The sequence below is a fragment of the Scyliorhinus torazame genome, chromosome 16 (genome assembly GCF_047496885.1).
Source record: "Scyliorhinus torazame isolate Kashiwa2021f chromosome 16, sScyTor2.1, whole genome shotgun sequence".
NCBI lineage: Eukaryota > Metazoa > Chordata > Chondrichthyes > Carcharhiniformes > Scyliorhinidae > Scyliorhinus > Scyliorhinus torazame.
In genome coordinates, this window is record NC_092722.1 from 174986734 (window position 1) to 175002768 (window position 16035).

The 16035-nt window shown below is 43.3% G+C and overlaps 1 protein-coding gene and 1 long non-coding RNA gene across 2 annotated transcripts in view; one reads left to right on the forward strand and one right to left on the reverse strand.

Annotated features, from left to right (window-relative positions):
* cacul1 (CDK2 associated cullin domain 1) overlaps positions 1-11971 on the reverse strand; it is a 107288-nt gene extending 95317 nt beyond the window's left edge. Inside the window, exon 1 of the mRNA XM_072479500.1 lies at positions 11493-11971. Within this exon, the coding sequence (XP_072335601.1) occupies positions 11493-11823 (331 nt within the window). The 5' untranslated portion in view covers positions 11824-11971. The remainder of the gene's footprint in view (positions 1-11492) is intronic.
* A 71-nt stretch (positions 11972-12042) lies between these two features.
* Positions 12043-14491, forward strand: LOC140393242 (uncharacterized). The gene is made up of 2 exons (XR_011935555.1): positions 12043-12160; positions 14198-14491. It is a non-coding gene; the product is annotated as an uncharacterized lncRNA (long non-coding RNA).
* The last annotated feature ends 1544 nt before the right edge of the window (positions 14492-16035 follow it).

Genomic DNA, 16035 nt, shown 5'->3' on the forward strand with positions numbered 1-16035 from the left:
TGCCTCTACCACCTCCGCTGGCAGGACGTTCCAGGCACCCACCACCCTCTGCGCAAAAAACTTTCCATGCACATTTCCCTTAAACTTTCCCCCTCTCACCTTGAAATCGTGACCCCTTGTAATTGACACCCCCACTCTTGGAAAAAGCTTGTTGCTATCCACCCTGTCCATACCTCTCATAATTTTGTAGACCTCAATCAGGTCCCCCCTCAACCTCCATCTTTCCAACAAAAACAATCCTAATCTACTCAACCTTTCTTCATAGCTAGCACCCTCCATACCAGGCAACATCCTGGTTAACCTCCTCTGCACCCTCTCTAAAGCATCCACATCCTTCTGGTAATGTGGCGACCAGAACTGCACGCAGTATTCCAAATGTGGCCTAACTAAATTCCTATACAACTGTAACATGACCTGCCGACTCTTGTACTCAATACCCCGTCCAATGAAGGCAAGCATGCTGTATGCCTTCTTGACCACTCTATCGACCTGCGTTGCCACCTTCAGGGTACAATGGACCTGAACTCCCAGATTTCTCTGGACATCAATTTTCCCCAGGACTCTTCCATTGACCGTATAGTCCGCTCTTGAATTAGATCTTCCAAAATGCATCACCTCGCATTTGCCTGGATTGAACTCAATCTGCCATTTCTCTGCCCAACTCTCCAATCTATCTATATTTTGCTGTAGATTTTATTTCCTCTGGCTGGGGGTCTAAACCAAAGGGTCACTGTCTCAAGATACAGGATAGGCCATTTAAGACTGAGATGAGGAGAAACTTTCTTCACTCAGAGCGGGTGGTGAACCTGTGGAATTCTCTACCACAGAAGGCGCTGGAAGCCAAATCACTGAATATATTCATTCAGGAAGGAAAGATAGATTTCTAGACTCTAACAGCTTCAAGGGGTAAGGGGAGAGCACGGGAACATAGCGTAGAGATAGAAGATCAGCCGTAATCATACTGAATGGCGGAGAAGGCTCAAAGGGCTGAATGACGTATTCCTGACCCTATTTCCTATATTTCTAGGTTCCCTGTATGCAATTTCCAAAATCCCATTTGTGAATGGTGTGAGAAAGTAACGTTTTCATGTAAAAAGCGTAATCTACATAAGTAGCATCTATCTAACAAGAAAATGTAAACTGAGGTGAGGAGGGTAGTGAGAAATTAGGAGCAATGACACGATAAAAGGACAGTCACAAAAACTGATACAGGTTTAATCACCAAATCAACCTGGACCCATGGAGTTCATCATGTCACCCCTCCTGTGTCTTTCCTGCCTCCTTCCAGAACTGAAAATCAAAAACATGTTTCTTCTTCAGTCTTTCTGCCCAATCTGTTTTGAACTGCCTCCACAGCAATCCAAGCTACAAATTAGCAAGTTAACAATACGAAGTGGAATGTTTTCACCCAGAGGGTGGCAGTTGTGGAATTTGATGCGTTTCTGGTGAAAAACAAGGTATTGAAGGATAAGTTGGGAAGATGGATAGACAAAGGTGAACTGTGAAAAGGGACAGGGCTCCTTAAAGCCCAAATAAATGTTTTCATTTCTAAATTTAAAAAAATAAATAACCCAGCATTCAAAATTCAATGATGCCCGACAGTCGGTATTTTATTCACTTGTTGTAACCACCAATTGCTCAAAACGAATCTTAGCTGGCTACTGTATCAGAATTACAATTGATAAAAATCTGACTAATAGTGAAATACTGTACAGAGATGAAAGGTCCAGCACACAAATCAAGCTTTTGACAAACTGAAATCAGGCCATCTCTATCATAGTTTATTCCAGCCAGTTATCCCATAGTGAGTTAATGGTATAATTCCCCATGAATTCTGCAAAAATGGCATACACGGAACAGTGTGTAAATCTACGTTAAACTATCAATAAGCCTCTATTAAGACACTTTCACAAAGTGTACTCCACGACTTAGTCTACCATTATACAAACTCCACCAAAACAATGCAGTGGGAAATAGGAACAAAAGTTCCAAGTGACATTTGATTTAAGATGCAAATATTGGTAACGCAAGAAATATTTGGAAACATAAAACGTGGGATCATTGCTCATTACCATCCATTTATAAAGCCAAAAGGTCAAGAAGTTACACTAACTCCTAAAAACACAGGTGGGACCCATGCTGGACTTGGGGCACCACATTTTTGGAAGGATATCATGACCATATAATAATAATCTTTATTATTGTCACAAGTAGGCTTACATTAACACTGCAATGAAGTTACTGTGAAAATCCCCTAGTCCAGTGCCTGCTCGGGTACAAAGGGAGAATTAAGAATGCCCAAATTACATCTTTCAGGACTTGTGGGTGGAAACCGGAGCACCCGGAGGAAACCCACGCACACACGGGGAGAACATGCAGACACCGCACAGACAGTGACCCAAGCCGGCAATCGAACCTGGGACCCTGGCGCTGTGAAACAACAGTGCTAACCACTGTGCTACCGTACCGCCCGTAAAGAGGGTGGTGAGGAGGTTTATTAAAATGTTACCAGGCACGAAAGACTACAGTTACATGGATGAGAGAAACTGTGGTGTTCTCCTTCAGAGAAGGTTAAAGGGACAATTAATTGAGGCAATTAAAATCAGAAGTGCTTTCACAGAGAAAAGAAAAAAAATGTTTAAAAATTGTTTCCACTGGAAGATGGCTCAGTAACCAAAGCAATTGATAAAAGAGCCAGAGGCAACAAGAGCGGTAGAAAAATTACACAAATGATGATCTGGAATGCCTGAAAGAGTGCTGAAAGCAGATTCAATCAGAACTTTCAAAAATTAATTGGACATCTTTCAAAGAGGCAGCACAGGGATGAAACCTATACCATTCTTTCTGTTTTCGAGCTTGTTGACAGACTGTACACCTTTGCAGCACTAATGTATGTTATGACCAGGTGAGCAGGGGTTGAAAGGCTCCCTTTTTTTTCCCACTCTTAGTTTGACTGTACCAGCCCTTTTAATTTAAAAGGATATATATACACATGCCATTTCTGTAAGTGGTTAACTGTTACACATTGTGATCATAAAAGAATCAGACAGGAGAGAAAGACATTAGTTTTATTGTATTTACTCCAACTTGGGTAAAATAACAAAATACACACCAACTTCCACATGCACACACGCATTTGGAGGATCCACTCACACAAATTATAGAGTGAGGAAGGATAGGTTGATAAAATTAAAGACCATGCGTGAAAGTAATACAGTCAGTGAACAGTCAGTGACTCTGTTGGTCTTTCAGTGGTCCTGATGTTTCGATTTAAAATTGCAGCTGGTTAATTTGGTTGTTCCTCTGGAAACAGTGATATTAAACAGAATTTCTGTTTTTAAAAGGTCAGTAGGTATGCCTCTGATTGGTCTCAATCAGAAAATAGTACACAAGGCTGGGTGGGAAGGGTGGAGAGTGAGCAAAGCTTAACAGCTTCAGCACCTTGTGCTAAGTTCATCAGCCTCAAAAACGTATTTTCTCTATACACACAAAAGGGGTTTGCTGCTCGTGTAACTTGCTCTCTCCACTGCCAGGAGTGAAATCCAAATAAGGCTGCTGTCTGTGTATTCCAAAAGGTAGCTTGATTAGCTCATGTCTGCAAAGTTACCTTAGGCTTGTGACAAAGCCTACCAGGGAACAGGCAATTCTGAATTTGGTGATGTGTAATGAGGCAGACTAGATTAGGGAACTTAAGGTGAAGGAGCCCTTAGGGAGCAGTGACCACAATATGATAGAATTTACCCTGCAGTTTGAGAGGGAAAGCTGCAATCAGATGTAACGACATTACAATTAAATAAGGGTGGCTACAAAGGCATGAGGACAGAGCTGGACAGAGTTGATTGGAAAAGGAGCCTAGCAGGGAAGACAGTGGAACAGCAATGGCAGGAGTTTTGGGGGGTTATTCGGGAAGCACAACACAAATTCATCCCAAGGAGGAGGAAATATGCTAAGGGATCCATGGCTGATGAGGAAAGTCAAGGACAGCATAAGAGCAAAAGAAAAAGCATACAAAGTGGTGAGGATTAGTGGGAAGCCAGAGGATTGGGAAGCCTTTAAAAGCGAGCAGAGGACAACTAAAATAGCAAGAAGGGGGAGAAGATGAAATATGAGTGCAAGCTAGCTAGTAATATAAAATAAGATAGGAAGAGTTTTTTTCAATATATAAAAGGTAAGAGAGAGGCAAAAATAGACATTGGACCGCTGGAAAATGTGGCTGGAGAAGTAATAATAGGAAACAAAGAAATGGCAGAGTAACTGAGGTAGTTACTTTGCATCAGTCTTCATGGTGGAAGACACCAGTAGGATGCCACAGCTCCAGGAGAATCAGGGGAAGAGGAGAGTGCAGTGGCCATCACTAAGGAGAAGGTTCTGGGAAAATGAAAGGTCTCAAGGTGGATAAATCACCTAGACCGGATGGACTACACCCCAGGATTCTAAAAGAAATAGCTGAGGAGATTGTGGAGGCATTGGTGGTGACCTTTCAGGAACCACGAGGTCGCAGAGGACTGGAAAGTGGCTAATATAACACCGCTGTTTAAGAAGGGAGGAGGCAGAAGACGGGAAATTATAGGCCGGTTAGCCGGACTTCAATCATTGGTAAGATTTTAGAGTCCATTATTAAAGATGAAATCGCGGAGTACTTGGAAGTGCATGATAAAATAGGACTGAGTCAGTGCGGCTTCGTCCAGGGGAGGTTATCTCTGACAAATCTAGAGTTCTTTGAGTAAGTAACAAGAAAGTTAGACAAAGGAGAACTAGTGAATGTGATTTATTTAGATTTCCAGAAAGCCTTTGACAAAGTGCCGCATAGGAGACTGTTAAATAAGTTAAGAGCCCATGTGTTTAAGAGTAAGATCTTGGCATGGATAGAGGATTGGTTGACTGGCAGAAGGCAGTCTTTTTCAGGATGGCAGCCGGTGACAAGTGGTGTGCCTCAGGGGCCAGTGCTGGGGCCACAACTATTCACAATATACATTAATGATCTGGAAGAAGGAACTATTACTAAGTTTGCAGATGATACAAAGATCTGTAGAGGGACAGGTAGTATTGAGGAAGCAGGTGGGCTGCAGATGGACTTGGCCAGGCCAGGAGAGTGGGCAAAGAAGTGGCAGATGGAATACAATGTGGAAACGTATGAGGCTATGCACTTTGGAAGGAGAAATGGAGGCACAGACTATTTTCTAAATGGGGAAATGCTTAGGAAATCAGAAGCACAAAGGGACTTGGGAGTCCTTGTTCATGATTCTCTTATGTGCAGGTTCAGTCGGCAGTCAGGAAGGCAAATACAATGTTAGCATTCATGTCAAGAGGGCTAGAACACAAGACCAGGGATGTACTTCTGAGACTATATAAGGCACTGATCAGATCCCATTTGGAGTATTGTGAGCAGTTTTGGGCCCCGTATCTAAGGAAGGATGCGCTGGCCTTGGAAAGGGTCCAGAGGAGATTCATAAGAATGATCCCTGGAATGAAGAGCTTGTTGTAGGAGGAACAGTTGAGGACTCTGGGTCTGTACTCATTAGAGTTTAGAAAGATGAGGGGGATCTTACTAAAACTTAGAGGATATTGCAAGGCCTGGGTAGAGTGGACGCAGAGAGGATGTTTCCACTTGTAGGAAAAACTAGAACCAGAGGACACAATCTCAGACTAAAGAGACGATCATTAAAAACAGAGATGAGGAGGAATTTCTTCAACCAGGGTGGTAAATCTGTGGAACTCTTTGCCACAGAAGCCTGTGGAGGCCAAATCACTGAGTGTCTTTACAACAGAGATAGATAGCTTCTTGATTAATAAGGGGATCAGAGGTTATGGGGAGAAGGCAGGAGAATGGGGATGAGAAAAATATCAGCCATGATTGAATGGTGCAGCTGACTCAATGGGCCAAGTGGTCTAATTCTGCTCCTATGTCTTATGACCCGAGTGATTAGATTTAACACGCCATCTCCAACAGTTGAACCTCGGTTCTTTTCCTAAGGCCTCGTTAATGACAATGAAGATAGGCTCTTTCACATTTCTTTCTCAAGGGTTTATTGCCCAGAGTGGGGTTTTTATAAAGCTTACATCTCCATCCTAATGAAGTGGAATGTGGACTGCATAGCAAATTGGGCCAGCCATTCTTTTGGCTGTCATTCCAGTCTTCCTTTTAAAGTTTGTCCTTGAAAGTTCAAGTCTAAATTTCCAGCCAGTGCATTAAAAGACACTATTTTGAAATCTGAACATCTTCCTGACAATAGACTTAAGTTTCACAGCTGTTTTTTCGATAAAAAGTAATCTTCACGTATCGTAACTTCGACATTCAAATTTCTTCCTGCCACCAAGTGACAAGACACAAGTTTTAAAATGGGACCATCTCAAACAGCTCCAAACACACTAATCGTCCCCGCACATAGATCAAAGTGGCCACAACCATCTGATTTTTCTTTTTGAAGCAGGGTTTCCAGATTGTTACTATGGAATGTTTTGCTGGAACCAGCAAAGAGAATGTCTTGTTTCACATTAACATAACTAATATGGGAGCATATTAGTTTCAGTCATATTTTCTTCTCATCTTTCTTACAGAGAGATGACTAAATTAACTGGATGCTTGTGGGCATGAACACAATACTAGCCATGAACACAACCTCTCAGGCAAAATATCAAACTGGCTGCAAGTGCATCCCCATCTTCAGTCACAATATTTCAAATGAAGTATATTATACTTGTCTAATGCACAGAATATGTAGGAAAGAGCAAACGTTGTACAGGAAAACCTATTTCATCTATCCCAAGCTCTAAAAACTCAATCACCCGAAGGATCTCATTCTCTTCTTTTAAGTCTCAGCTGGGTCGATCTTAATATTTACTGATTATGTTTCGATGAATCACTGTGTGCCATTTTTCTACTCAAAAAGCGCTGCGTAAATGCAAGTGACTTCACATCTGGCAGCCATGACCAACTATATATTCTTCTTCATCTTCTGAACTCTAGACGTACATAGTTTATGCATTTGGTGGGAACAATGTTTAAACTAAAAACAACTGTTTCACATTCATCCAGTGTTGTGCAACAATAAATCACTGCACAATTAATTAACAAGTATTTACTTGGCAACCACAATAACAAATTCATCACCAAGACACAGACAACGGATAAAAGTGTGAAAATTGCACATGATCTAACATCACCTTTGCAAGTTGTCATTGCATTCCATCTCACATATGAAGAGTCTATGTACATGTACTCCATCAGAAGTGAAAATGGATATACATACACACATTATTCAAAGTATTGTGCCAGTAAGAATGTAAAGATGTGCGAACGTGGCCTTGAAGATTTATTGCTTACTGGTTCACGCTCAAGGAGATTAAACTTAACCAGCCTGAGGACATTATAACAACAAAAATATGGTTTTATATAGCACCTTTAATATAGTAAAACTTCTCAAGGTGCTTCACAGAAGCATTATCAAACAGTCTTACACCAAACCATATTAAAAAAAAAAAGAGGTACTAGAGAAAACGGACAGTGGAGGATGAGAGGTTTCAGTAAATGAGTAAGGCAGCTGCAAAGTTGGGCACGGTTACGGAGATGGAAATAGTCAGTCTTAGTGATGGTGTGGATATATGGTCAGAAGCTCATCTCGGAGCCAAATACGACACCAGGTTTTCAACATTTCTGGGGTCAGTTACAAGAAGAGGGATGGCGCCGAGGGAATGGAGTTTGTGGTAGGGACCACAGACAATGATTTTGATCTTCTCAACATGTAGTCAGAGAACATTTCTGTTCATTAGATAATAGGAGGAGGTTCAATTGGAGGATAAACACTAGCTTGTGCTGGTTGGGCTGAATGCCACAAATCCAATGTTATCCTGTGTACATGGCAGAGGCAGCTGGTTGGATGATCTCAAACTTACTGACAAGAAAATCCCTAAGCTCGGACATGTTGGAGGGGAGGGTGAACCATTTAAGACGAGGGTTTACAGTAGAGAAAAGAAACCTCGCATGAGCGGTTTTGGCAGACAAGTGCAGGACCCAATTGCTTTATGTGGTCCAGCAAGATGACATACCAAATCAGACCCAGATATTCAATTGCACAATGACAGAAAAAGTGTAGATATTATGATTTTTAGCCTACTTTCCGTCATTTTTCAAATCGACTTTTCCTCACTTCATTTTCCATGTACCCCACTCCTCCAAGTTCCTAATCTATTCTCCTGTCACCTCCACAATTCATCCTCACCACTGCCCCATTCTTCCCATCCACCTAGCTTCAGCCCCAGCATTACTTTTTCCCTGCATCATGTCCCTGCTTGACTCCTTGTTTTCCATTTCCTTACCATCAGATCCACCTTCTCTCCTTTGTAATTCTTTTCTTTACCAGTTGTCTTCCTCCCCAAGCTCCAACACCAGAACCAAAACAAAAAGAAACTATTAAAATAATGGAAAAGGCACTCAACAGTAAATGATTTTTTAAAAATGAAGCAGCTACCAACTACCGACAGGTAATGCTAAAGGAACACAAATACACAGGTGGACAGAAATGAGTAGAAGTCATTTGCAGAATCACAAGTGATGAGTCACATTTAGCCAACACTTTCCTTTTATATTTACTTCCTCTCCAATCACATATTTCAAACCACATATCATTTAGTTTTGCAGAGGTAAACAGGCAGTCAGCTGTCCTGTCCCTACTTCAAGTGCTCTACAATAGAAGACCATCAAAAAGTTCAATGTTTTTATATACCACGGTGGACAGCGGTCTTCTGCTCTTCACTATCCATAAAAATACTTGATGTAACATACTTCAAAGCCCATAGCATACTAAAAAAACAGTGATTTTACTCTTTCAAGGACAAAAAAAAAATCTCCTTGTAGCAAATGCAAAGCAAACTTTTGGAACCAAACTTCCAAAAGAAAAAAAAAAATCAAGAAATGCAGGAAAGCGACACAAATGTTTTAATTCATGGTGACTGGGCAACTTTTTAAATATTCAATCAGGGTGCACCCAGCAGAGAACACACTTTATCTGTACAAAATATTTTCTTCTGTCCGGTCACTGCTAAGAACTTCAGAACATTTCAAGGACTGAATTAATCCCAAACAAATGGTCCCTTCAAACCTTGAACTAGTACTCCCACGTCGGAGTCAGAAGGTTGTGGGTTCAAATCCCATTCTAGACAGTGGAGTACATAATCCAAGTTGACACTTCTGTGCTGTACTGAGGGGATGCTGCACAGTCAGACCTGCCATCTTTTACATAAGGTAGACTAAACTCTGGCCTGGTGCACGTTCTCAAGTGGACATAAAAAATTGCACACACTATTTCAAAGGGTGGCAGAGGAGTTCACCCTTGTGTTCTGGCCAATGTTTACCTCCCCAACCAACACAGATTATTTGGTCATTATGTCATTGTTGGCGGGGCAGCATGTGGCGCAGTGGTTAGCACTGGGACTGCAGCGCTGAGGACCCGGGTTTGAATCCTAGCCCTGGGTCACTGTCCGTGTGGAGTTTGCATTTTCCCATGTCTGCGTGGGTTTCACCCCCTCAACCCTAAGATGTGCGGATTAGGTGGATTGGCACACTAAATTGCCCCTTAATTGGAAAAGAAAAATAATTGGGTACTCTAAACTTACAAAAAAAATATTTCATTGTTGTTTGCAGAACCCCGTGTACAAACAAGCTGCCATGTCTCCACGTTACAACAGTGACCACACTTTCAAAGTGGCTCATACAGCATTTTGAAAACTCCGGAGGTCATGAATTCTGCTATATAAATAGTTAAAATTTCATCCAAATAAAATACAATTTCTCTCTTTCTTACACTGCTGCAAAACTGGATTTCATTTTTGGACACGGTAACCACATTAGTTGCCTATTTTGTAAATTTAGTTGTTGCAGGGACTAAACCACTACGTAAATAAGTTATGTTGGTCAAAGAGAGTCATAGATCTGTTTTAAAAGACTTCAAGACAAATGGGTTATTTCAACTAGTTCTACAAAATTTATCCTAATGCATGCAGAAGAATTTAATGGCATGGAGGGATACTATGACCACTTTTTACCAGATCACAAAGTAACTTCCAATCACATGTTGCTCTCTCTTTACCAATTTGCTCCATTCACCTCATCAATACTCTGATCAGTGCTGTAGTATGATTCAGCAGGCCATCCAAACAGTCCTTCTTCACAAAAGACCATAGGCAGCGAGCATCACACCACTTCAAAGCAAAATCCTGATGAAGGTCTGCCCATGTGTAATTGCTAGCAGAGCATCACTGGATAGCAATCAAAAGCAGAGGGCCCAGCCAGCTTTTCTCTTCCCAGTAACTCTTATCCTCTGGTAACATAATACCTAAACAGGTGATAGCACCACTGCTCTGGGAGATCAGAGCCAAATTCAGCACAACATCGGGATCAAGCCCAAAATCCTCCAGCTCTGTATGGCTCAGCACCACAACGGATTTTGCAGATGCAGACTGAAATATCAGGAGTGCTGCAGTGGCACACTGCTATCTGTTTTGGAACTATTTATTTTCTGAACTTCCCATTTTCAGTTATTCAGAGAATGGAGTGCTCAGACATTTATTTTACATTGCTTTTTTAAGAAACTGCAATAATTCATGTTTAAATAGGTTGAGCCAAGAGTATACAGTATTGTACACTCACAGTTAATCAGTAGCACCCAAACATCGGAATAATCATCTTAATATGATCAAGTCTTCCCATTAATTCCAGGTTCTATTCCATGCTATTGCTATTATTCACAACACAGTTCACTCAAAATATTAAGAAAACAAAAAAATCATCCTACCAATTTCAACAAATGTCTGATCTGACATTGATCGTAAGGCAGTATTCAATCTTGTCCTGATGCTCCTGAAAGAATGGTACACCATTCACACTACATTAACACAATCAATTTATTGAATAACTCCCAGTTATCAATTATCCTAGGTTTACTGTTGGTTGTCAATGAGACAAGTCCAACATGTCCAGAATATCTAAATCAATGCTACAGAGAACACAATCGGGCTACTGCAGGTGACCTCCGAGCATTCATTGAGGTAAAATTCCTTCTGGTGAAATTAATCCGTGTGCTTTCTTATTGCCATCCAAACACATGCTCTTAATTACACTTTTTAACAAAAAAAACCCCACAATCTATAAAATCAACGATTGGTCTTCTAGCTTTTGAACTCTGATAGGTTGTTGTTAGGATTTGCACTGGTTCAGGAGTGGCATTTGGTAGATTAGGCCTGTCAGCTGAATTGCATGTCTATCCCAGTTGTGCATTTACCAGCAGTTGATGGTCAGACTGGGTTAAAAGCCCCTTGTAGAGCAGACGGAAGGTGGCATGGGCCATGGCAAACACGCAAAATCCAGATCCCCGACAGAATTAATCGGAAATTTCGCACATGCACGGCCATCTAAAAACTATTAAATCCTTATCGGGTTTAACCATCGGCTGTCGGACGCGCTTATCCGTCTCAAGATCTCCCCCTGCGTGACTTACAGAACTTGGAGGCCGAGCTGTTGATGTTGAGGGTTACTTTGCTGGCCATGGGCTCGGTGTCGGGCTCCCGGTGCGCCGCCGGTCCCCGCTCTTCCCCGTTCAGAAACATGGGGTGTGGGAGGAGTTCTTTGGGCTCCCGGGCCGCCGGCGGTGTGCCCCCCGGTTCGGGCAGAGCGGGCTTGCTGGGGCGATGATGGTTGTGATGGTGGTGGTGATGGGGCTGCTGTTGTTGGCGATGATAAGCGTCCGCGTTGGCCTCCCAGTTGTTGTGGTTGTGGTCGTCCATCATCAGCTGCTGGTAGCTGGCGTCCTCCTCCATGTTCTCCTCCATTGTTACGGCGGGGAGGGAGGAGCAATGGTCAAGACAGGCCCACCGGCCGGATTTAGATTTAAATATGATTTGATTCCTCCGACATGAATGTCACTTTCCCCTCACTCTCTCCTCCCCTCCTGGCTTTATTGTTATTATTGTTATTCCTTCCCCGCCCACCCTCCAAAACAGCGACGGAATTCCGCTTTACGGCTTCTTGCCGCCGATCGGAGGCTGGGCTTTGCGACACATTGCGCCCCGTCGCCCGGTGCATGCCGGGCGCCGGCGGCATTCCTTAGCGACGGTAACCAAGGGAACCCCGCCATTGTGAGCTGAGGCGAGGAGGCCGCAGCTGAGGGTAAGTGGACTTCACCCCACCCCGACCTGGTGGTCAACGCGGAATGTCTCGGGTGTTCATCAGATAGAAGACCGTTCGCTCGTTCGGATCGACAAGCGGAACGATGGGGGTGGGGGACAGAAGGCAGAGGAGGCCATTCGGCCCATCGACTCTGTAAACTACGCTCTGAAAGAACACCCCTTCTCCCTCCCCCGTGACCCAGCTGACCTGCACACCTTTCGACACTAAGGGGCAACTAAGCATAGCAAAATCCACCTAACCTGCAATCTTTGGACTTGTGGGAGGGAACCGGAGCACCCGGAGGAAACCCACGCACACACGGGGAGAAAGTGCAGACTCAGGAGGCCATTCGGCCCATCCACTCTGCACCAACCCTCTGAAAGAGCACCCCTTCTCTCTCTCTCTCTTCCCCCCCCCCCACGACCCAGCTGACTACCACACCTTTGGACACTAAGGGGCAATTAAGCATGGCAAATCCACCTAACCTGCACGTTTCTGGACTGGGAGGAAACCCATGCCGACACGGAGAATGTGCAGACTCCGCAGACAGTCAACCGAGGCCAGAATCGAACCTGGGACCTTGGCGCTGTAAGACACCACTGCTGACTGTCTGCCCTGCCGCCCCTCTCTATATCATTGTAACCCTCAATTCCCTTGCGCGCACACTCTTTTGTTTTTGTCCCCCCCCCCTCATGAATGCCCCTGAGGGGGAGAGTTCCACATTACATAGAACATACAGTGCAGAAGGAGCCCATCGAGTCTGCACCGACCCATTTAAGCCCTCACTTCCACCCTATCCCTGCAACCCAATAACCCCACCCCTTTCCTAACCTTTTTTGGTCACTAAGGGCAATTTATCATGGCCAATCCATCTAACCTGCATGTCTTTGGACTGTGGGAGGAAACCCACGCAGACACGGGGGGAACGTGCAAACTCCGCACAGACAGTGACCCAGCGGGGAATCGAACCTGGGACCCTGGCGCTGTGAAGCCACAATGCTGCCGGGTATTCCCTCTCGAGATTTCTCACCCTGAATCCCCTGTTTTGATGTCTCTGTGACTGTCTCTCGCTGATGGCCTCCAGGTTAGCTCCTCCCGACAAATGGAAATATCCTTGTCTGTGGCTACTCCCATCAAAACATTTCATACAATTAAACACTTCTGTTGGGTCACCTCTCCGCCTTAGCTTCCAGAGCAAAGGGTCTCGACCTGTGAGGTATGGTCTTGCAATTCTGGTATCCTCTAAATCTTTTGTGCACCCTTCCAGTAATGGCTTCATAATCCTTTTTATAATACGGTGACCAGAACAGTACAGTGTAATCAATGATTGGTCACTGTATTTGTTCCAATTAACATCTTCATGGACAGCATTTTTTTAAAGAACAGCGTAACTATTGTCAACATGCTGCTATTGGCGACACCAAAATCACTTTAAGTGATGCGTGCAATTTTTCTGAGTAATCAGATTTTAGTGCAGGTATTAGTCCCTCAAAAGTCCACCCTACAAATCTTCAAAAATAGGAACTGGCTTTTAATCTTGATTTTTTTTTTTAAATTAATCACAATTATAGCTTCAAATCATTGTTTATTTCTTATTAACATTTAAGATAAGACTGAACCATGCTAACTTGTGGCGTCAACCACAGAAGGACTAGGATATACACACATAATGGGTGGGATTCACCATCCCGCCGCACCCGTTTTCTGGTGCGGCGCATCCCCGCCGGCAGTGGGATTCTCTGTCCCGGCAACCACCATGGGGGCTTCCCACCATGGGGCTTCCCATCATGGGCACCCCCCCACACCGTTGGGAGATCCGCAGGTGTGAATGTGCTGCCGGTGAAATGGAGGATCCTGCTGGAGAGAATCCAGTGAATGTATGTGCAAATAAGGTGATTCAGCCAAGGCCAATGTACTATCATTCTATTGAGCAATACTGTGCACAATAGTTGGTATGCTGTACCAGTGACAAACGATACACAACTTTGACAAAGAGTCAACCAGACTCGGAACGTTAGCTCTCTTTTCTCTCCACAGATGCTGTCAGATCTGCTCAGATTGTCCAGTATTTTCTATTTTTGTGTAAAAAATACATCGATCATTTACATTAATGATCAACGTTTTTCTTATTCGCATCGTCCAACTCTGGGAATTCAGATGAACTACCCCATGTGAAAAGAATGCAGAAAGGCCATGTGATATTTCTGTGACAATGGCGCCTTGTGTAAATTATAGTGTTTTTGTACAGTGGTGTATTGTGATGTCATTTGCAATTTGCCAAAAAAAACTTGCCAAAAGTTTTTAATAAAGTCGGTGCTTTTTAGAATCAAACTGCATAAATATTTGAGTATCTGTTCTAACGCCGTCCTTTGAATGTCTGGCAAAAACTACACACCCACTCTACCATAGCCACTTCTGTTCATGAGTCAAGTGTCCCAAGTGTTTGCTGTATTAGCTATTACCTTTAGCAGTAGAAGCTACAGTAGTGCTGCTGGTGAACATTGTGCGCATGCATTACTTAAAACATGATCTGCTTCAGTTTTCTGCCTAATGTAACTTGCCTGAGTTTAATTTCCATCACAAGCTCCTAATTTTCAATTCCTCCTAGGTCACTAGTAATCATGGGTTAATTTGTATGGATCTAGCCAGTGTACTTGAGGGGGGGGGGGCACGTAAAATAAAAGGGCGTCCTTCCTGTCAACCTTCAAATTGTGTTCCATGCCACGGTGGGTGGATAAGGCATCAGCCTGCCCAATTAGTGACCACTTAAGGGCCTCATTCCACTTCCGCTGCTGTGTTACATGTGACGAAAGTTGGAAGTAAAGCAGTTATCCCAGCAGCTATCACTGTGCAGGCTGCTCTCGGGCAGGAAAAGGGGTCCCTTATACCTGTCGGAGGCAGCTCCTCCCCACCCCACTCCCCCCTTCCAAAGCATGCTTTCACTTTAAGCCGTCACTATCCCTCCCCGGCATCTAAAACACAAATTCTCCATCACACCCCCTTTGCCAGGCAGAAGTCTGAGGTCAATGACACTTCTACAGGACTGCCTTTCTTGGGTGGGACTTCCTCCTAAATGGGAGCAAAAATCCCACTCTGAATCAATTATAGTCATAGACGTGGCTGCCTCTAGCATAATTTATTTCACTCCAGGAAAGCCAGTTTTTGGGTGGGCAAGCTGGCCACAAACATTTTGATCACAGGGATAGGGAATATGTTTCCCCCATCACCCTTAAAATCCACTCCCATAAATGTGTTTACAACTATAAAGCAAGCAACCGCCCTCCTATTATTTTGTTCAGGATTATCTTGATGCACCACAATTGTAAAAAGCTGCCTTCTCATTGGAAAACTATGTTATAAGAATGCAGCACAACCATAAGGCTATTTAGTCACTATTCAAAGTAGATTATTAGAGACAAGGTGGAAACAGTGCAAGATTGGTACTGCAAGGTTTTGTAATGTCAATCCCTGTTGCTTAAGCAAAACCCAGTCAGATACTTCACATAAAAAACACGAACTCCAGCTGCTAATTACTTTGACAACATTAAAGAAAATCTGATCACTCTTGTTGTTCTGAATATTGATAGCAGTTGTTCGCTACCCCAGTAATATGTCAGGTTGAGTTAAGACACAAAAAGGATGACATCCTTGCTTCAAGTAAAGTTTGATGCCTGTCAATGTATGCACCCATGTCGGAATATAATAGTTTGTCCGACTTCAAAATAATTTGTATAAGGAAAAGAAAGTTCAGTGTTCATAAAGGCATTGATCGCATATCTGTGGTCCACAAATAAGACATCTTGGTTACAGGAGCTGTCCCCAAGTGACCTGACCTTTGATATTTTATCTGCAGGAGGCACAGCCTTATAACTAAT